General features: G+C 37.9%; 3 protein-coding genes across 3 annotated transcripts; 2 read left to right on the top strand and 1 right to left on the bottom strand.

Moving 5' to 3' along the window:
- The first annotated feature begins 612 nt into the window (after positions 1 to 612).
- eif4e1c (eukaryotic translation initiation factor 4E family member 1c) lies at positions 613 to 9,745 on the top strand. The gene is made up of 7 exons (XM_068328086.1): positions 613 to 718; positions 1,677 to 1,762; positions 5,654 to 5,749; positions 7,906 to 7,969; positions 8,121 to 8,234; positions 8,346 to 8,485; positions 8,632 to 9,745. Exons 1-7 carry the CDS (start codon positions 701 to 703, stop codon positions 8,744 to 8,746), a joined length of 633 nt encoding a protein of 210 aa, XP_068184187.1. The 5' UTR covers positions 613 to 700; the 3' UTR covers positions 8,747 to 9,745.
- A 124-nt stretch (positions 9,746 to 9,869) lies between these two features.
- si:dkey-228d14.5 (uncharacterized protein LOC796266 homolog) lies at positions 9,870 to 13,870 on the bottom strand. Its single transcript, XM_068328084.1, has 7 exons — positions 13,642 to 13,870; positions 12,892 to 12,939; positions 12,747 to 12,809; positions 12,584 to 12,651; positions 12,368 to 12,498; positions 11,849 to 12,026; positions 9,870 to 11,015 (listed from the first exon to the last, which is right to left on the bottom strand). Exons 1-7 carry the CDS (start codon positions 13,704 to 13,706, stop codon positions 10,828 to 10,830), a joined length of 741 nt encoding a protein of 246 aa, XP_068184185.1. The 5' UTR covers positions 13,707 to 13,870; the 3' UTR covers positions 9,870 to 10,827.
- Positions 13,871 to 16,642: 2,772 nt separating this feature from the next.
- Positions 16,643 to 20,699, top strand: zgc:110319 (uncharacterized protein LOC796111 homolog). Its single transcript, XM_068326857.1, has 8 exons — positions 16,643 to 16,728; positions 17,182 to 17,258; positions 17,373 to 17,505; positions 18,006 to 18,072; positions 18,160 to 18,271; positions 18,361 to 18,424; positions 18,712 to 18,886; positions 20,397 to 20,699. Exons 1-8 carry the CDS (start codon positions 16,667 to 16,669, stop codon positions 20,463 to 20,465), a joined length of 759 nt encoding a protein of 252 aa, XP_068182958.1. The 5' UTR covers positions 16,643 to 16,666; the 3' UTR covers positions 20,466 to 20,699.
- The last annotated feature ends 544 nt before the right edge of the window (positions 20,700 to 21,243 follow it).

Genomic DNA, 21,243 nt, shown 5'->3' with positions numbered 1-21,243 from the left:
AGTGCACCGCGGAGCTACACAGAGACGCTGACAAACAAGCACTTACACACTCGCACACCTACGGTCAATTTGGGACCAGGCAATTAACCTGAGGCGCAACCCAGAGAGAACTCAGGCAGACACAGGGAGAACATGCAAACTTCACACAGAGCAGGACTCGAACCTGGAACCGCCTTGCTGTGCGGCGACAGCACTACCCACTGCACCATCCTATCCATCCTGGTCACCCCCAAAGAGGACCTCAGCATCTTCATCTCTGCTACCTCCAGCTCTGTCTCCTGTCTTTTCCTCAGTCACACTATCTCTAGACCAAACAACATCGCTGGTCTCATCACAGTTTTGTGTACCTTTCCTTTCATTTTAGCTGAATGTTGTCCTTTCTAATGTTACAATCAATAAAATATTGAGGTTAGCTCTGTTGCTTAACATCGTTTTAAAAAATGCTATTTAATATGTTACAAGTAAAAAAAAAAGATAATGCCCTAGCAGTTTATATATACAAACTCCATGTCACAAGGTGGCGCCATTGCACGGTAGACGTTGTTTGCCAACCGTGAGAGGACAACAAAGGAAGAAGAGAAGACCTCTCCGTAGTTTCGGTTTCCCCAGTCCAAACTGACCAGAGCGGCTTCCGTAGTTGAGCGAACGGCTGGACTGTGACGCAGGAGCCCTGAGCGAACAGAGCATTTCTACTGGAAAGATGGCGACATCGGAGCCGGTAAGAGCGACAAGAGATGACTAAAACAGTCGGCCGAAAATTCGAATAATGTATTTGGAAATATTTTTTGCATCTTCAGATTATTTTACAACTTTTTTTTCATACAACTGTGTTCATCTGAAACTGTACTATGTGTTTTTATCAGAGGATTATGTCTCAGTTCGTAGATGTGTCTGTTCGCGTGGAGCACATTTAGCGTTAGCAAGCACAGCAATGTGAATGTGGGAAAGGCAATGCCTGACTTTGTTCGCTGGGAGGGACTGACTGCGCTTTCATTGAAACTCCCATCAGTGATTTTCATTTAAAAAAGTATTTCGAAATTAGAGTTAAAACAGTTTCAAAGAACAAATCACTACGCCTTTGACTAAGCATACAAGAAGAGTATTGATTATTTGGGAAAGTGGACACGTGTGTATCTAGCGTGTAGCTAGTCTCGGACGTCTGCTAAAACTAATGCTAGCGATGCTAATTCGCCCAGTAATCCCTGTGTAAAGCCAGCTATTTTCACTGAACTGCGTATTTAGCAACGAATGTTTAAAAATGCTCACTTTATAAAGCTACAGAGTAATATCTAGTAAATCATTTAATTCGTAAATGACAGTGTATAACAAGTTGTAATCACGTACATTACTAATGGTGTAATATTTGTTATTTTGGGTGATACTTTTGTAGATGTAATGATGCACTTATAGATATAGATGTTAAATTTTATCTAGCTCTTCAAGTTAAAACCACTTCAAAAAAGCATGTCATTGACAAATAAGGTTATTTTAGGTGAGGAGATGGCCTTATTTGACAGTAATTTTAATTTAATATTGTTATAGTATCGCTATAAAACAAATCCATCTCCCACATTGTAGCTTAGCACAGATCCTCAGTGAACAATGGATAAGGAAGAATTCAACTGACATATTTTGAATGTCTTTTGTACATAATTTACATTTCTGCCTCTTCACAGAAATCAGTGGAACCTGAAGAGCAACAGTGTGACACGCAAGTAATTGCAAATCCTGACCAGTACATGAAGCATCCTTTGCAAAACAAGTAAGAATTTGGTTGCCTTTAGAATTTATTTTTTGGTTGGTTTTTTACAAATGAAATACTGTATGCTAATGCCTGCATACAATGCAGCATTCTAAAGATTTTAGAGATTGAGGTAACACCTATTTCAGTGCTAAATGTTGCATATAAATGGAATTTTCTGTGATTTAAAAAAAAGGGATACAAGAATGTGTTGTATTAGTAATCATGAGATAGACATGATGAAGCTGAGACCAAAGAAATGATGAAAAACTGCATGAATAATCTCCTCAGTCTGAAAAAGCCTGATTTCTAGTAAAACCAGTCAAATGGAATTGTTATGTTGAAAACATATGTGCTAAAAAAGCACAAATGCTAATCTCTTCAATGAGTAAAGAAGTCACTCGGCAGCTGATTTATTTCAGTCCATGTAAACATATGGCAATTTATAGGGGTATAGTACCTGCTCTTTCACACTGAAGAGCTTGTTTCATAGTCTTAATTTAAGTACGGTCATCATTTGAGCGCTTGCTTATGTGCCACACATGCAAAGATCATGTACTTATTTTGTCGTCTACTGGTTTTCATAGTCCAGGTCAAGTCGTGGTCATTTTTTCCTTCGGTGACTCTGGATGTGCGTTTACTGGAACACGTTTTGCAAACCTGTGATCTGTTTTTATATACTAGACTATTATATTTTCAAGTATAAGTATTTGAAGCTCTGTATTTAAGAACATCTGATTTATATTTGTGCTTTCTGAATAAATTCCAAAACAAAGCAGAGTAAATGAAATCAACATTATGAATGATTTTCAAATACAGTATAAGAACAGAAGGCAGCATTCTGCTTCCTGCTATGCATGCTGGTAATGGAATTGTTGTTCACTATTGTCCCTTTAGAACTGTTATCATGGTTCTGTGGTTGTGACAATCTATTCAAGACCATTGTACGGTTGTTTTAGGAAATGCTGAATAGTTGACTTAGTAAGTCACTTCTAGGACATTCTGCATGTTCAGCCCAGCCTCAGAGGTCAAGGGTGTCGATGTCTGCTGCTGTATTCAGACCAACAACAGTCTCTCAGTCTGGTTTTATGTACTCAAATTTGATTTAAATATTCTGTGGTCAGGGGTGTGTATTCTGATGCTTCCTTTGTTACACCCTACAGACGTCTTTCTTCCAAGGGCAGATAAGGTCTTGATGTTTCTGTTTTGCCTCACATTTGCTTTCATCTTGAAAAAAAGTTGAGGCTTGTTGAGATAATTACAATTATAAAAGGCTTGTGTGTTTGTGTCTGCTTTTAGATACGTCAACCAGTTAATTAAAGTGTAATTTGAACAGGCTGCACGTCTCTAACCTAGATGTAGAACAGTTACACAAGGTGATTACTTTTTGAAGTTTCAAATCATGTTATGTACTTATAAGAAAAACAATAGCAGCTGCTGAATGTTTTGTTTAATGGATATAAATAGTTGAAATTGTCATAAAAAATGCTTGTAGAAGAGAATGCTTTATAAGCGAATGAGTGTACATCCTTCAAATTTCTGAATTTCTTTTGAATTTCCGTGAAGTTTATACCTTAGGAAATTTCATGTCATCTTCCATACTGTCAGTCTTATTCTGACCTCTCCTTCATTCAATGTTATAGGGTCTGCTTCTGCTCGTGAGGAGACAAATAAATGAACCCAGCAGCAGGGAAGACAGAACCGTAGAAGAAATAGTCTCTTCAGCTATTCTTAAGCACATGGTTCACGTTATTCCTGCATGGGCATATAGTGTAGTACTAAATATACCCCACTTCCTTATAAAGTCTTGTTCTCTTTGTCAGCTGATATAATGGTGACACATCAAATAATTCAGTTTAAATGTCACATTTTTTGGAGTTTTCACATGGTGCAGAAACTTAGGGAAATTTTTAAATGTTTCAAAGTTGGAAATGTGTTGTTTTTTCCTACAATCAAATATTAAATCACTTATTAATCCCCTAAAGGATTAGTGGAGTGAATTTCTGTGGAGTTATTTTTGAAATTAATTGAGAATGATCTGTGTATAATCTTTATTTTAAAGGCTGTAAATATGAGATGTATCACTGGAAATACGATTTTTGAGACTGGTCCAAGGGCACGATTTGTGACATCACAAATATTTGGGAAGGGAGGCCAATCTGAATTCAATATTCAGTGCGTGCTGAGTGGATTTTACAGTTAAGAGACATCTTGTGTCCAATGAAATGGAAAATATGAATATACAAAGTAAATTCTGGATTTTTTTTCTGTAATAATGATGATGTTTTTCATCATAACTATGGAAAGGTGCTGGAGCTTGTTATTACTTCATTGTCTTAGACTGGTTTTTTATCCCGATAGTATTTTATTTAAAACAAAAAGTCCTGGCAAGGTATTTGTCACCCTCTTGCATCAAAATTATCAAGACAATAAATACTGGTAATCAGAATCACAATTTTGACTCAAGTTTATTTAAACGGCATTACTTTAAGACATGTTTAACAAAGTTCAATTTCTTTTAGTCACAAAGAGCTGCTCTTCAAATGTACAGTGTATCACAGGAGAAGTTGGTCTTCAGGTCAGGAATTAGTGATGGATGTGATGGACACTCCTTTGGCCACAACAGTGTTCCCAGTTGGAGGTGTGAGGTCTCCATCACCACCTATCAGTCACATGATGCAGTCTTTGCATCACAACAGGCAGTTTCACTACCATTCACACTTGGAATGATGTGCAATGCTGATGACTCTCATTCAGTAAGTGGGAAAACCACTTAATGTTAATGACCGACAGTGGTACTGGGTGGGGCAACTAAACACACTGAGTTTAACAACTGTCTTAATGAGGAAGCCAAGTTGCCGAAACTCCGTCAGACAGATGTGGGGAAGTTTCTTGGAAGAGAAATGAAACAACTTGAAACAACAACAACCCTAAAAGTAGTCCACTGGTGTTATCTATTTAACTTATTAATATGACCATGATGAGGGTGAAGGACAAGCTACACAAGCATGTTTTACAATTATATCTGTAGTAGCATTTTGATGTGATAAGATTTGATTTTTCCATCGTTCCTAATTCATTAAATGCTTCTGAGACTGCAGGAGAGACGTAAATCTGGTTGCCTAATTTTTAATCTTTCCTTTAATGTTTTCTGCGCTGGTGGTAAATCAAGATATTAACTGGTGTGGTTTTTTTTGCAGTACAATCACAAAGGAATACCTCAGAAAAAAGATGCTTGGACTTAAATGTACATATTCTGTGAAAAAGTTATGACTTAAAAATCTGTCGTTTACTGGACCCACTGCCTGCCTAATTAGCCTGCAGTCGTAGACATATTTACAAACTGTCCTCAGCTGGGTTCATCACCAGTGCGTGTGTGTGTGTGTGTGTGTGTGCCTATGAGCTCATGCGTGTGTCCTCCACCACTGTTGCATTATAATGTGGATCACTGTATTTGCAACGCGACACAAGTGCAGTTAATTTACTTGGACTCTGTCGTCTATTGACATCTGTGTCTATGGGTGAACTCGTGGGCGAGGTCAGCGGTTGGTTGCTGTTGTGGTTGGAGGCACAGGATTCAACCAATGTCCTGTCATTGCCCTCGTCCTGTACACCACAAGACGTCCTGGGTATCATTGAAAGAGTAGCAGCCCTTGTCATAAACAAAGACTGCGTCTGTATTGCTGATGATGGCTGGCTTTGTGTGTTCTTTTACATTCATATGCATGCTTTTGTTAGCAACAGTTGTGCTCTGTTCTGTAATAGGGTTCGTTCCCATGTTGTAGCACTCTCAATAAATAACTGTTTACAATCCATCACCAAAAAATGTTTTGTAAATGTACTTTTTGTATTTAACTCATTCTTCCACAGATCTGTAGAAACCCTGACATGCTTCTGCTTTTGTCTCTTTAGATGGGCCTTGTGGTATTTTAAAAACGACAAGAGCAAAAGCTGGACAGAGAACTTGCGTCTCATTTCCAAGTTTGATACAGTGGAAGACTTTTGGGCGTAAGTGATTTCCATTAATCTGTAAATATAATGTTATTTTGTGACTATCAGGATCTAAGTTGAGTGTTTCAGCAGTATGATATTCAAATAAATAGTTTTGTCATTCACACAAATTCATGTGAAGACTATTTTGCCTTCTTTGAGGCTGAATAATATGCCAATCACTTAGTGAAATAAAATAAGATGGAAAATTAAAAAAGAGCAAACCGTTTGTAAAGGGAGTTACTTCTCGTTGAACCACAACAACGAAATGTTCAGGAGGTTGCTAATGCTAGCAGTGGGGAACAGCGACAACCAGCTTGGCAGCAAAATTGCTTCAGCATGAGTACAGTATTTTCTTCAATATAAGGCGCACTGGATTATAAGGCGCAACTTTAATTAATTGTTATAAGGCGAATATAATTAAAAAAATTTAAATACATTTTAAAAAATAGTGGCTGTAGTTGCACCATCCGTCCACTAGCTAGAGCATTCATGACTGTAAGTATCTAGTCAGCTGTGAACGGCCCTATTGTTATTTCAAGACGCCATTCTGAGCCTTATCAAGGAAACCTGATCACTTGATCGCTTTGCCATCTTACAAAGAAGTCAGCAGGCATATTAAAAAACCTGATATTGAAAACTGGTTAAAGTCATTACGAGTGGACCACTCAGTTTGAACTGGGCGAATTATTTCCTGATCTGAAGTTCGAAACAGATATTTAAGCTCTGGCATTTGTCTTTGTTTATTAATTAAATATTGTTTCGATCGATCGGTAGTCCAGTCGGAGGTGAGGTGCAGCTATTTGCTGCTGTGTGTCCTAAACAATTTTTAACCAGTTTTTAATGTCAGGCTGCTAATTTACTGGCAAATGTGACGCTGTTTTACTCCTAGAACTGACTTTAGCGTCGATGTCTCACCGCCGTGAATCTCACAATATGTCACTGCAGACAGAATACATAAGCCTGAATGCGTCCCTCCGCCGCCGCCCCCAGAGCTATCAACTACATTTGCAAATCAATGCAGTACACCGGGTACCGTTTTCTAGCAGTGACTCTGCTCTTGAAATTTCAGAAAAGGCTGGAAATTCAGCTTTGAGGGTCTTTCATTCGCCTTTATGCCAGTTTCTCTGATAGAATGGACCGTCACTAGAATCCAGATTATAGCACAATGGCATTTTTTAGACCAATTAAGTTTAAAGTGGGTTATTTCCGGCACCACAGTGGTTGGGAAATTCTGAGATCAGTCAGTCAAACTTTATTAATAGAATTGTTGAAAGGTCCTTGTGTTTTGCTACGGAATCGTAGCAGGTCACTGGGGCGCTCCGCAGGCTGCTCTGCTGTCAGACAGCAGGTCAGTGAGAGCTGCTACTTCGGCGACGCCCCTTGACTACCGTTGTTAGGGGGCGTAGGCCCGAATACCTTGTTATGGTGCCGCTGGTGGCATAGTGCGGCCAAGTTGCCGGCTTTTCTTCGGCGAACTTGTTTTTAACCAATACTTATATTTATATTAATCCATATATAAAGCGCATCGGATTATAAAGCGCACTACGGGATTATGAGAAAATTATAGGCTTTTAGGTGCGCCTTATACTGCGGAAAATACTGTACATGTGCAGAAGAAACTGACAGTCTGTGAAGATAATGAAAGTACAAACACAGTATGCATATCAGCTGTTATCGATTGTAGATAATCCAGAATTGGGTCACGTCCTCCGCAAACTAGGGGGCAAATATGACATTCCTAACCAAAGTAGTGCGATTTCGCAATCTGGCCTTAAATGTTCCGCAGAGACCTGTCAATAGTGAGGGTTGTGAGAGGTTGTTGAGTTCAGTATAGACAAACAGTAACATGCTTATAATGCAGGAGGAGCCTCTTCACCTAACATGGCCATAACATGTTGTAGAGCAGCACTTTTCATTTATTCTATTGTGCAAAGGGAATTGTCATATTTAGACAGAGGACTTATGAATCAATTTGAAATGCACTTACTGTGGACAGCCAATAAACCTAACACACATTGAAGGTTGAAAATGTTGTCTGAATGTGTGTTTTTATGACTGAACACTGTTAAGTGATATTCAACTTCCTGTTGCGTTCTTCAGTGTACAATATGCTAAATCATGGAAGAGGAATCATGTTCTGTCATGTCATTAGTTCTCTGTGTTCCTTACAGATTATACAACCACATACAGCAACCAAGCAAACTTGGATACGGGTGTGATTATTGTTTATTTAAGGTAGGCCTCAGGTCATTTCATTAAGACAATTTGACTGCTGGTGAGCCACAGAGTTGAGACACTTCTGCCTCCTAGTATTGCTGCAGTCCAAAGAAACCATACACTGAACGACATTGAGCTTCTAATAATTTTTTTCAACTCTTTTCACAAGGATGGGATCAAGCCAATGTGGGAGGACGACAGGAACAAGCTGGGAGGTCGATGGCTGATAACTCTTAACAAACAACAAAGACACAATGACCTTGACCGTTTCTGGATGGAGACGGTAAAGAGACTACCTTCAAGGAGCATGATCAGTATTTAACTGCTTAATGGTCACTTATCATTAAAAGCACACCATTGTCTAACAGTGTGTCACATTTGATTTGTCTTGCAGCTCTTGTGTTTAGTCGGTGAGACATTCGATGAGGCGAGTGAAGATATATGCGGAGCTGTGGTGAATGTCAGACCTAAAGGTGACAAAATAGCGATCTGGACAAGCAACTGTCAAAACAGAGATGCCATCATGACGATAGGGTAAGTTGAAATGTTATCTTGTGATCAGGAAATATTCCCAAGGACAAAGTAAAACATTCATGGATTTTAAAACTGAAACTGACCACTAGGTGGTGACACAAAGTCAGCATTAGTACTCACGCAGCAATCAATTTGTGTTTCTGCAGGCAGCTTTATAAAGAGCGTCTAAACATCCCCATGAAAGCCATGATGGGCTACCAGTCACATGACGACACATCCAGCAAGAGCGGATCCACAACCAAGAACATGTATTCTGTTTGAGAGACCCCTCCCTGTCAACTGGCTGTAGATTTAAACAATTACCAAACCGCATCATCACAATAATTTCTGAATTGTCTACTATTGTAGTATATTTTCCTTTTATTACAAAGACATTTGTTCATAGTGTGTACAGCTGGAGCTTCCACTGACATGAAAAATTTGTATATTAAAAAAAAAGAAGACATAGGAATGCAACCAGAAAGGAAAGAGGTGTTTGGCTTAAAATACCATGTGTGAGCAAGATAACACAAAGTATTTGCTTTTAAAATAAAACAATTCTGTAATTAATATCAGAGACCTACCATGTCTTAGCTAACTGAGCTTTTCCCAGTACTGAAAGGATGGGGCTGCTAACAACTATTCAATCTTGTGTTTTTGTCTCTCCTTGTTAAATAAATAAATAAATCGTGTCTCACTTCACAAGAGAAAGTGGTGAGCAACTTTTCGCATAATCAATTTTTTAGGGCAATTTTAAATTGATTTATTCAGAAATGTTACGCATGGAAAAGCTACAGCATCTGATAGGTGTGAGAAGGCTGTTGTCACACTTCAAGGTGCAGAATTTAAGGCCACTTGTTTCAGCCATGCTGGAACTGTGGATTATTGCTTGTAGTAATTTTTGAACTTTTCTTCCCCTTGAAGTTATTTATAATGTATGCATTGCAGTTGGACTTAGTTGGAAGACATCAATGAAACTTGTTTCTCATGTTTTTTTTCTCACATTTTTGTTATTGAGGTTAACAATGTGGACTACTGCATAAATATAACATTTTTTACAGTGTATCATACAGTAAAAATCATGACAGAATTAGATGTGCTTTTCACTGTCTTCTTCCTAACAAAAACTGTAGCTAATGTCACACTCCTCTTGGTTGATGCAAAGGAAAGATGATATTCATTGTGAAATGATTTTGGTCATATATCTTTATTATTTGTAATTCCATGATGTATATTACCTTCTTTCAAGTAAAGGTTAAGTGCTTTGCATTAAAAGTAGAACCCCGTTGTCTTTTTTTTTTTTTTTTTTTTTTTTGTGAATTAATGACTACATGGTTTGAAGAGCAGCACTGAATCACCGAAAAATAAAGGCTTTTAAATTTGGTTTAAACTTGTATAGAATTTTGAACATTAGATTTTTGTGGCTTGATAAAGGAGTGCAAATTTGAAATTGGAGGAAACATCCCAATTGCACAACAACAGCAGAACACATAATGCTACATGCCAACTAGCCTTCTTTTTACACCAGCTTTTGAACAAGCTCTTTGAGCATTTCTTTCATTTGAAAAAAGAGCTGTTGATTTGGTCCACATTCTGAGACAGGACTCTAAAAGGCAGCAGTTTCTATTAGAAATCAAACAATCAAATTTACTGTGGACCATTGTCACAATTAAACCTTGCCCATGAAGAAAATATTACTTGATCTCGTCAAATAATTTATGTAGCTAACACTGCAATTCTGAATATGTTATTTGAGTTAATGAGCCGATTGTCTTTGTTGTACTATGCATTCACTAAGTACGTACAGTACTGTGAAAGCCAGCGATGAATGTTAACCAATGTTACAATATCCAGTCAAACAAAATCATACTACATGAAAGGGGCTTGGAGTTTGGGTGGATTATGGTGAATTACCACCTTCTCCAGGCTTCGGGTTGAGCTTCAATGCTAAGTGCCTACACTATATGTAAGTGGATGATAGAACTTCAGAGATTTCTTGTCCTTTTTTATAAAGTTGATACCATTCTTTGTCATATTAACACTTAAAGAACAGCCTGAATACTGATTTGTGTAAATAATGTGCAGTACAGTATGATACTGTATTTTTCAGAACATCAATATTGCTTATTCAAAAAGCTTTTTGTTCATTTTCTGTGCAAGTTAATTGGTTGTAATAAATAAAACAGTTTTTGACAAAGGCTGTGGCCAGGAAAGGAAACATACTTCATTTTGGTGAATGAGTGGTCAAAATCCATGACTGGACATCCCAAAAAAGACATGAAATATGGTGCTGGTGTTTTAGCCACGATCCAGCTGCTGTCTTTACAGGTCTTGTGCTCCAGCCGGACCTTGGCAACCCCACATCAGGACATCATTAAAGGCTTAACTTCTTCTCGGCTGCTCAGCAGGTTTGAAAGCATGAAGAATGAGAAGAAGTAAAACTCCACGGCGTAGCTGAGCTCGAACAGCTCCAGGTTGATGCTGAGCATCCACTCAAATATAGCAGACAGATGGATGTAAAAGTACTCATGGTGGAAATACAAAACCGTGTCTGAAAAGTTTCAGGTTAAGGATGTGTAAAACAATCAGATGTCCAACTGGTCAGTTGTAAGAACATGATTGTGAAATTTCTAAACAACGAAATTGCATGAAACACAAAACCCTCAAACTGTCAGGCTTCTGGTAGCGGACCCAAGCTTGAGTATAACACAGATCATACCATGTGAGGATGAGAGGGATGTTAAATCCACAGAATGACATTGTAAAGCCAACCCACTTCCGATAAAAGTGAATTTGGGCCAAAATTACATCTAAAAAAATGTCACAGCTGGGGCAGCATGGCAAGGATCAAACCATAGGAAGTGTCTCGCACCACACACAACAGCAACTCCAGGCAGCTCTGATCTGACACAGCAACCATCTCACAGAGGAAAACATTATTCAACGATTGTGTCTTTCCATGAAGAGGAGGATTACTGTTGTAACCATTGGTGATAGGGAGGGAGTTGTGAAGCAAAGGGTTGTGAGAAATCACTGGTTTGCCCTGCTGAAAATGCCATTAAATTCTATCTACTGCCATGTGTAGTGCTGCCAGTCCCACTTTGTCAACAGAGCAGCAGACCGGATCCAAACGCGGCACAAAGGGTCTGTCAGGCTGTGGAGCAGCTGGAGAGTGAGACTCTTAAATGCTGAAGTTACTTCCTGCAACGTCGCATCAAATAAACCCCACCAAGTTTATCAAGCTGCTCAACCAGACATGACTTACTGAACACTCATGAGCATTAATTATTATTAGGAATATAATGATACCCTTCAATAAAAAGATTTTTCAAGCACTTCACCACACAAACATTTAATTTAACTTAAAGATATCTGAAAGGATACAGCTGATGGTGACAATGGTTTGAACCACAGCGGAGATGATGCGTAATGGGCAGAGAACCTTCTCGTGTCCTGTCAGCATACACTTCCTGGTCAATGCAGCGAGCAAAGCAGTGTAAAAACAGATACACATAAAGCTGATGGCTGCCCCGAAGTTGTGAACGAGTGTCAGGTCACGTTGCTGTGGAAATCATGGCAAACAAACAGGATCCCAGTCAGAAATGTATTTGTAGACACATTTTGAATTATCTACTGATAGGTGCTGATTCATTCGCTGCAATTAATAATGAATTCAAGTGATTTTATTCTAACTTTGCAAAGGAAACAAACAGTTAGCTCGGCCTCTAAATTCGCATGCGTGGCATTAAGCAAACAGTCACCCGCCTTTGTTTGCTGTTGCAGTACAGGTGCAAATTGAAGCTGTTAAGCTTAATTGTCTACACTATATATTGATGCGTTGCCTCCCCGCTGTTTAAGTTTATTTAGCAAATTTTTAGTTATATTTCTTAATGCAATACTTACATTGCAGTTTCCTGCTATGAATGTCCCCACGGCTGCCACCACACCAAAGACCAACGCAACTTTGCTCAACATTGAATGACATGCGTTTCTCTCCATAATATGAGAATGGTGGAATATACAGAATAGTAAAACTGAAAAGGAAATCACACAATGTATATGTGACATATATTACTCATGTTAAGTAAAATGCTTTGAGTCTTCAGCAGGTTAACTCACAAAGAAAAGATCCAGCATTGATTGTGGCTGTAAAAAGAGAATTTTCTGGGGCAAGAGATCCACTGGAGCTGGAATCAGATTAGTCCGTTCAAATAAAGACATCTGACTGTTCCCACACGAAGATAAAAGCAGAAGAAGAAATTATGTGGGGTGTTATTGTCACCTTATCGTGGGAACAAGGCAGCAGCTAGATGATCCGTTCCCTCTGCAGTCGTTGCCATCTCCCCTTAAAACAAATGAATGAGTTTCTGGATAAACACATCAAAATGGTGATATTCGACTATCTTTATCAACAAAGCATGACTCACCAATCACCAAGTGAGCAGACATGATTGTTGAAGACAGCCAGGCCATAACTGGAGATAAAAACAACAGAAATATGAAAGTGACAACATATTAATCATTGTTCTTATCATAAAAGTAGTCTGTAAGTACTGAGGATGTCATGAGATGAGCATAAAAAGACTGATAGCTGAAGAATAATTAATCAAGGTAGGAGACAAACTGACCTTTTAGAAGTAGTGCTATACTATTAAATTACGTTACATTACGTTACTGTCAACATTACATTACATTACTTCTTATAGTTATGGAATAATAATGAGTGTTCACAATAATCCAAGTATGCTTAATCATCAAAACCTTAATTTTATTAAATAAAACTTTAGTAAGTTCTAGATATTGTAAAAAAATTAATAAATTAACTGGATACTGTATATTGTAGCCCATCTGCCAAAAAATCTCACACAATCTGGTCACTTTCTGTCCAAGGCAGGTATTAGTATCACAACGGGAATGCCATTGCACTAGTCAGAAATATTGTTAATCTAGTCCTGATAAACATTATGTATTCTTTTCAGTGGTACCTGTGAAGAACCACACTACAGGATTATGAAACCTTGATTGTATATATATCTTCATAATCAGCACAATAAACTTGAGGTTGCCACATGTCAGTAACAATAACAAGTATTTATCATCTCAAAACATTTTCGTCATAATAAACAGCCCATTTTACAGAGACAAATGCAAAAAAAGTGAATTTCTTGTGAACTTACACAGTCCATGTTCCAATGAAGGACACCAGAGAGAGGGAGATGGGGAAAATAATCCAAAGTACCATGTCTTGGAAGATGAGAAACAAATTAAAAGTTTCCTCAAATCCAGTTGTGATGAAAACACTGAGTGGCAGGATATGGGAATGCGTAGCTCATAAAGTAACGCTCATACCTTCACACAAGTTGAGTGCTCGATAAAAATTATGAGTACTTTTTCAAGCAGACCATTTCACAGTGCTTGTTTCCTTTAGTGTTACGTCATCAATAAAGTCCTTCTTTTATGTACGAGTCCCTCTTTTTTTTTCTGCCACTCCTCTGGAACACTGCCTTGCCCCTTCAGAACAAATGATGTGAAACAGGGTTGGCCTTCTTGACACTTCATTGCTTTACTCCAAACTGACTCACCACCTCAAATCAGCGACTACCAAGTGTATTAATTATTAGCAGGTTTGAATTACGAATTCTTCAAACAGATGTGTGTCTGTGATATCGGAGAGAAATATAATTAAAAATCACGGTGAACAACAAAGAATTAAATCTGTGTGATTGTCCTCTAAGGAATAATTTGACCGTTCTGATTGACACACATTCATGACATCTAGTGGTGGGAAATAATGTGCATTAACTCACGTACAGTGCCTGTGCATGAATACTGTGTGATATTTCTGTGTACTGTACAAATTTAGTTATTTACATTTATCTCATTTTTACTCCACCCTTTTAAAGAGCATGCCATACAACTGCATTCCTAACAGCCATAATAAGCAACTTCAGTCCATATTAATACTTCTTCTTCTTTTCCTTTCGGCTTTTCCCTTCAGGGGTCGCCACAGCGAATCAATTTCCTCCATCTAGCCCTGTCCTTTGAATCCTCTTCTCTCATACCAACTACCTTCATGTCTTCCCTCATTACATCCATAAACCTCCTCTTTGGTCTTCCTCTAGGCCTCCTGCCTGGCAGTCAGTCCATATTAATACTATAAACATGTAAAACATCACAAAGCCTCCTCCATAACTGTAGTTTTTTCTTTGCTCTCAAAAGTAAATTTTGCACATTTCTTATCATTTTAAGATAACTATTTTTGAATACAAGTGAGTATATTGTATAAACAATATAATGCCTTGCTCAGAAAAAAAAATCACTTTAATTTCTGGCATTAAAATCATGATGCATTCTAATTCAATAAAATTCAAATGTGTAACAGTTACAGTACTTCTAACTGAGTAACTGTTTACTCAACACTGGCAATAGCTATGGAAAGCAGTAGGGCCGGGATCAGCCCATCCAGATTTACCTTTTGCTCATACAATTCAAAGCGAAGAAAATTTTATTTTATTTATTCAGTCAACGGAAAGTAAAATAAATAGCATACCAGTAACATTCCTGACTCCTGGTTGGAAGGGAAGCCAACTACCTGCTTCCAATGATACTCACTCATTCTGTTTATTAAGGTAGACACACAGAGCTCAAACTAAGGCAGACTTTATTTAGGCCACTGTGGAGACTTCCTTGGTGACTAGATCCTAAGTTGTGTCCTGCAGACATACACCTATTCCTGTCTGGGTGGATCAGTAATCACATCATTGAATATATTACCAGCAAAGAGAAACTCACATGACATGTGACAAATGTAATGATTGCAATTCTTCACAACAAAAAAAAAAGGGGGGGGGGTAATCATGAATAAACAAGCAGTCAGTAAGGAATCAATAAACCCTGTTAGTCTAAATACTGACCAGTTTAACATTCATCTTTAATACAAACTTTACTACCAACTTAGAAAGACATGAAACATATAATTTTCTGTGCTTCATGGTACTAAATTCACATTCACACTCTGTCGTTGACATGAGGAGTGTGGAGACGGCAGGAAACACATTGCAAAGATACTTTTCTTGGACTTCATGAAATTTATGTTTTTGCAGACTCTTTTTGCAGCAAAGAGATGTCTGACACTGAGTCGGACATCTCCATGGGCACACCAAACCTGAAGAATATCTCATTGAATATCATGTTGCTTAGCCATGGTGGACTCTGATCCAGAACCACATAGACTCCAGTCCACTCTGTGAAGTAGTGCATTACCACAAAAACATTTTGGATACCTTTATCACTTGCTGGGAAGGGGCCCAAAGTCCACTCGGATGAACAAAAGACCTCTATATCTTGGCAATACCCAGCGAGAGGACAAGCTCTTGGTTCTAATTACATGTCAGGATTGAGGTGGCCAGTCTAGTGGTGGATCTGAAACCCTCACCTACTCCCGGCTTGAACATTCACACTGCATGCTGTTCTTTTATCATGTATTTCAGTAAAACATATTAACATTAAATCCACTTCATTGATCCCCAGTGGGGAAATTAGCTTTACACTCATCATGTACATGCATATATACATATAGTATATGTAAATTACAGCACACAATGTTGTGTACAGGCCCCTGAAAACACGACACACTAGGGGCCTGTAGGCATGCAATCAGCAGTACAGGGGTCGCGACTTAGGGGTGCGCCCATAATGAGCAGCTGGTCAGGGGGGGAGGCGGCCCTTGAGCAAGGCACCGTCCCCGCTCGTTTGGGTTGCGATCCCCCATGCGCGACCAGACACTCTGCCTCCCCCTACTGTTTAATGTGTGATGGTACTAATTGCATGCCCACATGTCCCTAGTGTGTTGTGTTCAGGGGCCTGTATTAAACTATGTATGTACGCGTGACCAAAGTCTTCCAATTAAAATAACGATTTGACCGTTCTTATTTTTAGAATTGTTGTATGAAATATATTCTTACTCCATTACTGAACTATAGTTTATTAAATTTAATCCATTCGTGAATCTTAGCTTGATTAAAACTACGACCCGCCTCCTTCTGTTTCTGATTGGCTTAACAGTCGATGACGTTATCATGTAGCACCTCATGTGGGGAAGTTCGACTAGATTTGCGGATATGGCGTCGCCATAGTAGGCGTGGTGAACTCGCTGTAAGCTTATGTGCCTTCCCTCACGTAGGCTTTTTCAAAACAAAGAACATGGCGGCGCACATGAGATGGGGTCTTCGCTTGTTACTAGCGAGAAATACAACGCACTTTAGGTTTGAACCTCTACGCTTATGTTTTATTTCTTTACAAAGACAATATGCTGTTGATTTGATACGTTATAATAGATGTTTATAGCATAAACTCACTCATGCATTCTGACTTGTTCACGATGTACTTTAAAATATTTAATATGCTAACACAAACTGCTCTGTTGGTCTTAATCTGCTTAAAAATTTAAAGTGGTCTTTAAATATTTCCTTGAATTTTGTTGATGCGAACGGGTCGACGCATTTACTTATTTCATTTTGTTCTACTACATATCCATATAAAGTGTGTTTTCTGAAAACAGCTAGCTTGGACTCTGCACCCCATTGTCTTGAAAACAATAGTCGTCAATAGGTTTGCACATTGGAACCCTGAGCTAAAGTCTTCTTAAGCCCACTTTAAAGCGGCCCTAGAATGTTGACTGAGCGATAGATATAATTCACTGTATTTTACTCACTAAGGGTTCCAGCCTCGACCGCACCTGAGTGCTTCAGAAAAGGTCTGCCTCAGACTGGCACAGTAGCAAGACACTTCTCCAGTGAGAAAACATTTTTGGAATTCTTCTTACATTCACTTGCTCTTATTTTCTGACATATGTTTCATTGCTTCATCAAAAAGAATATATTGATTGTTTTATTACAACATTCCATAGGACACCTGTCTATCCTGACTGAAGACACTCCAAACCCACAAAGCCTGAAGTTTGTTCCTGGTAAACCTGTTTTAGGAGCTGGGACACTTGACTTTCCCACTGCGAGTTCAGCTGGGTGCTCATCTCTAGCGAGGTTGTGATTCATGTATACAGTTGTGCGTTTCTCTTTGTTTTTTCCCTCTCTAATTTTACAAACTTTGTTTTATTGAAGATGTTTCGGGTTTCGTCCTCTGTTCACACGCTAATTATGTGTGTCATGTTTTGAAAACTTTTGTAAAGAAATTCAGAGAAAAAGATAACTTCTCATAAGCTGCTTGCTTGTATAAATAAGACAAAGAGACTTGGAAAGATTCATGCAAGCCTGGTTTTAAAGACCATGTCAGAAAAAGACTAACCTGTTGAGAGGAAATTTATCTTATCATAATATAATCTCAATCTTAATGTACCTTCATTGAGCTATTCAAAGTCAGGTCTGTTTTGTACAGCAGTAAAATTTGTTTGAGGAGCACCAGGATTTCTTTGAAGTAAAGCAACTAATCATAGAAATGCATTGCATCTATATTTTGTCTTATTTGCTGCCAACAAGTTTTATTGATTTTGTTTAATATTAAAATGTTAATGTATTTGTTTTAGGGACCTGTTTGAAATTGAAGGAGTAAAAAGTGTCTTCTTTGGCCCTGACTTCATCACTGTCACAAAAGTAAATATATATATAAACATGTCACTTGCTTTATTTCTTGATGAGTCAGTGGTTAGAACATTATATGAATTTGTGTTTTTCTCTCAGATAGATGAGGATCTAGATTGGACCGACATTAAGAGTCTTGCTTTGGACGCCATTGCTAAATTTTTTGAGAGTGGTGACCCGATAACAGTAGGTGTATCGTACCACGAAAGCAGTGAGTATGAGCTTTGCCCTTATTAGCCATCTAGTTATGTAACTCTTTGACTGTAAAAATCTTCTCATTTTATGTTTTCTATATTGTAGGCCACTGTGATGACGATGATGAAATTGTGTCTATGATAAAGGAGCTTTTGGACACCAGAATCAGGTACAGAACTACCAGAGCACCAAAATCCCAGTTTCCACCAACATTTCCAGGAACCTTTTTACCAGAAAATAATTTACCTGGCTATAAGAGTTCACTGCACCTCAGAGTTGTGAAAAATTGATAAAATAAGATTGTTGTTTCTCTTGTTTTGCTACATTTCAAATACAACCATATAATCTTAATTGAACAGATGATGGCTTTTATAGCAAAACATATTTTACATCTTTAACATCAGTAGTGGTCAGTGAGTTAATTGTATTCTTCATATGGTACTTTTCTCTCACAAGACCTACAGTGCAGGAAGATGGAGGAGATGTCATCTATAAGGGATTTGAGAATGGCATAGTGAAGCTGAAGCTTGTTGGTTCATGCACAGGATGTCCCAGCTCCACAGTCACCCTGAAGAATGGCATTCAGAACATGATGCAATTTTATATCCCGGAGGTATCCAATGTGGAACAGGTGAATATCGTTTAAAAATTTTTTTGCATTTTTTGTATGTAGGGCTTATGGCTGAAATACATTGATACAGTATTGGATGGCAGTAGCTCCTTCCACCAGGTCTTGGGCTGGAAACTGGAGTGTGGCCTGCTCAAGAAACACGTGGGCCATGAAAATCTGAATGTGAACTGGCAGTGGAGAGTGCCGAGGTGCCCCTGAGCAAGGCACCATACCCTTTGTGTATTCCAGGCCTCTATACAGACATATACGCGAGTCATCAAAAAAAAATTCCAAGAAAGGGGGTTAATTTCAAGAAAGAATTAACCCCCCTCCCCCAAGGGAATTAATAAAGGATGTTTCCTCTTCCTTTTCTATTCTGGGTTTCTCTGTTTGCTTGCTTGATCAATAACCCAGCAAACCCTGCCACCCGGGAAACATATACTACTGTATATGTTCAAAATTAAATTCTTGCATTTTGGCTGATAGGCTAAAATGCAACCTTCTAACCTGCCATCATGGCATGTTTTGTGATGGTTTTCCTTATAATTTTTTTTGTTTTAATTTTATACACTGAATTGATCCCCGAAGGAAAATGAGTGGCATCATAATCAGTCAACATACAGCAGGGACATTAAATGTCAGCCTGAGGTTTTTCTAAAGTGGTTAAGCAGCATTTCAAAGGGAGGTTATAATGAATTTAATAAGAGTTTTTCAATAAAGTGTTCATGATTTGTAGCATAATTATATTAACAAAATTATTTCACATGTTGGAATTTACATTTCTTATATTTATTCACTCAAATCAATTTCTGCTGCTATGTTGTGTGTGTGATGTAGTGATAATATAAGGGATACCAGCATGCTGGGTACTATTACAGTGTACAGTTTAAACAAATTCCACTAAAAGACCCTTCACAGACTCCTCGTATGTTCAAAATATATTGTGTTGCTATTTTTAAGTGTACAAACCAGTAAAGCATCAGATCTGAGGTGTTTATGGTTTTCTTTCTTTCATTCAATTCCAAATGTGTACATTGTTGATAATATTTGAGACATCCTGCAACTGGTGGTCAAATTTGAACTTTCCTTGACACTTATGATCACCCTTCCCCCAGAAACCCACCCTGGCTTCCAATACAGTCTTAATTGGCTGTTTTTGGAAAGGGTAAACTGTTGGGAATGTGGAATTCTGTACATTATAAGTTTATAGAACTGGTCCAAAATGATTGATTTTTCAGAAACGCCTATTTATTTGGGTATTTGCTTGCTTTAGTCATGATACGTAGATTTTATTTTTTGCTTGCTTGTTTGTTTTTAGCTCATTAATGCAACTAGATGGTAAATTTTAATGCAACTAGATGGTTGTGTAGTTTTCCAGCTTAAGTAAGAAGCTAAATTAAATTAGGAACTAACAGAATAGACTCTACCTTACCTGACGACATGGAGTTGAGGTCTTGCCATGACTGTACAGAGAATAATGTCTTAAATGCTTTTATGTCACATATCACCTTTGTCAATTATTTTTTCCCAGGTGCAAGATGAAGTGGATGACATCAATGCAAAAGTTTTCTCAGAGCTGGAACGAAAATTGAAAGACTAAAAGTTTACTGTATCATTTAACTATTATTCAGGAAATATATACTCCACTTTTTGAAGACACAGCCATGTATAACTTCCACTAATTAGCTTGTTTCGATCACAAGAATGAATGAAAAATTGTATTCACTGCTGCTTTGTTACATACTGTATAATGTAAGAGTAAAAGCTGTATGTCAATACTGTATGTCCCTGTTACTGAAAATGAGATATATTAAATGTACAGAAACTACTGTCATCCCTGTACTGACTCAAATTGTTTTGCTAAGGATGACTGAGTGTTTTAGGATGTGTTCATTTTTAGGAATATTGTATTTTTTCAAGAATAATGAGAAAACATTGTTAAGGACATTGCCATGATTGACAACCATGCAGAATGAAAGTATAATGAGGTGTGCAGCCAAGAGTGAAGCATAGCTGAGCCATTTTTGTTTGTTGGTGCATCATCCATAAATAAGCATTTTTTATTTGTTGGTGCATCATCCATAGATAAGCAAAACTCATTTAGGCAGCAATTATTTATCAAAACACATATAGGTTTACTATGATGCACCTCACAATCTGCATGCCGTATGTATTTGCTTTTGTGCTCTGTTCCCATTTACTGTATGAAACCGAACAAAATTTTTATTGGTACTTGGTTTATGAAACAATTTTTTTTAGTCATTCTCATATTTCACAAAGTACATATTAGCACATTCATAAAAGTGTTCTGTAATTTGATATTGTCAGTTTCATGCAATTTTTTTGTTTTGGTAGGTATAATAGAAAGTATAGTTAAG

The sequence above is a fragment of the Antennarius striatus genome, chromosome 11, assembly GCF_040054535.1.
Source record: "Antennarius striatus isolate MH-2024 chromosome 11, ASM4005453v1, whole genome shotgun sequence".
NCBI lineage: Eukaryota > Metazoa > Chordata > Actinopteri > Lophiiformes > Antennariidae > Antennarius > Antennarius striatus.
This window is presented reverse-complemented; position numbering and strand designations above follow the sequence as displayed.

Excerpts from the sequence above, each read along its gene's own strand:
- zgc:110319 (XM_068326857.1), top strand. The coding sequence starts at position 16,667 with ATGGCGGCGCACATGAGATGGGGTCTTCGCTTGTTACTAGCGAGAAAT. Across the intron at positions 18,425-18,711 it reads CTTTTGGACACCAGAATCAG|ACCTACAGTGCAGGAAGATG; the intron begins GTACAGAACTAC and ends TTCTCTCACAAG. Across the intron at positions 18,887-20,396 it reads AGGTATCCAATGTGGAACAG|GTGCAAGATGAAGTGGATGA; the intron begins GTGAATATCGTT and ends ATTTTTTCCCAG.
- eif4e1c (XM_068328086.1), top strand. Across the intron at positions 5,750-7,905 it reads ACAGTGGAAGACTTTTGGGC|ATTATACAACCACATACAGC; the intron begins GTAAGTGATTTC and ends TGTTCCTTACAG. Across the intron at positions 8,486-8,631 it reads GATGCCATCATGACGATAGG|GCAGCTTTATAAAGAGCGTC; the intron begins GTAAGTTGAAAT and ends GTGTTTCTGCAG.
- si:dkey-228d14.5 (XM_068328084.1), bottom strand. The coding sequence starts at position 13,706 with ATGGTACTTTGGATTATTTTCCCCATCTCCCTCTCTCTGGTGTCCTTC. Across the intron at positions 12,499-12,583 it reads CAATGCTGGATCTTTTCTTT|TTTTACTATTCTGTATATTC; the intron begins GTGAGTTAACCT and ends TTTCCTTTTCAG. Across the intron at positions 12,027-12,367 it reads TCATAGCAGGAAACTGCAAT|CAACGTGACCTGACACTCGT; the intron begins GTAAGTATTGCA and ends TGATTTCCACAG.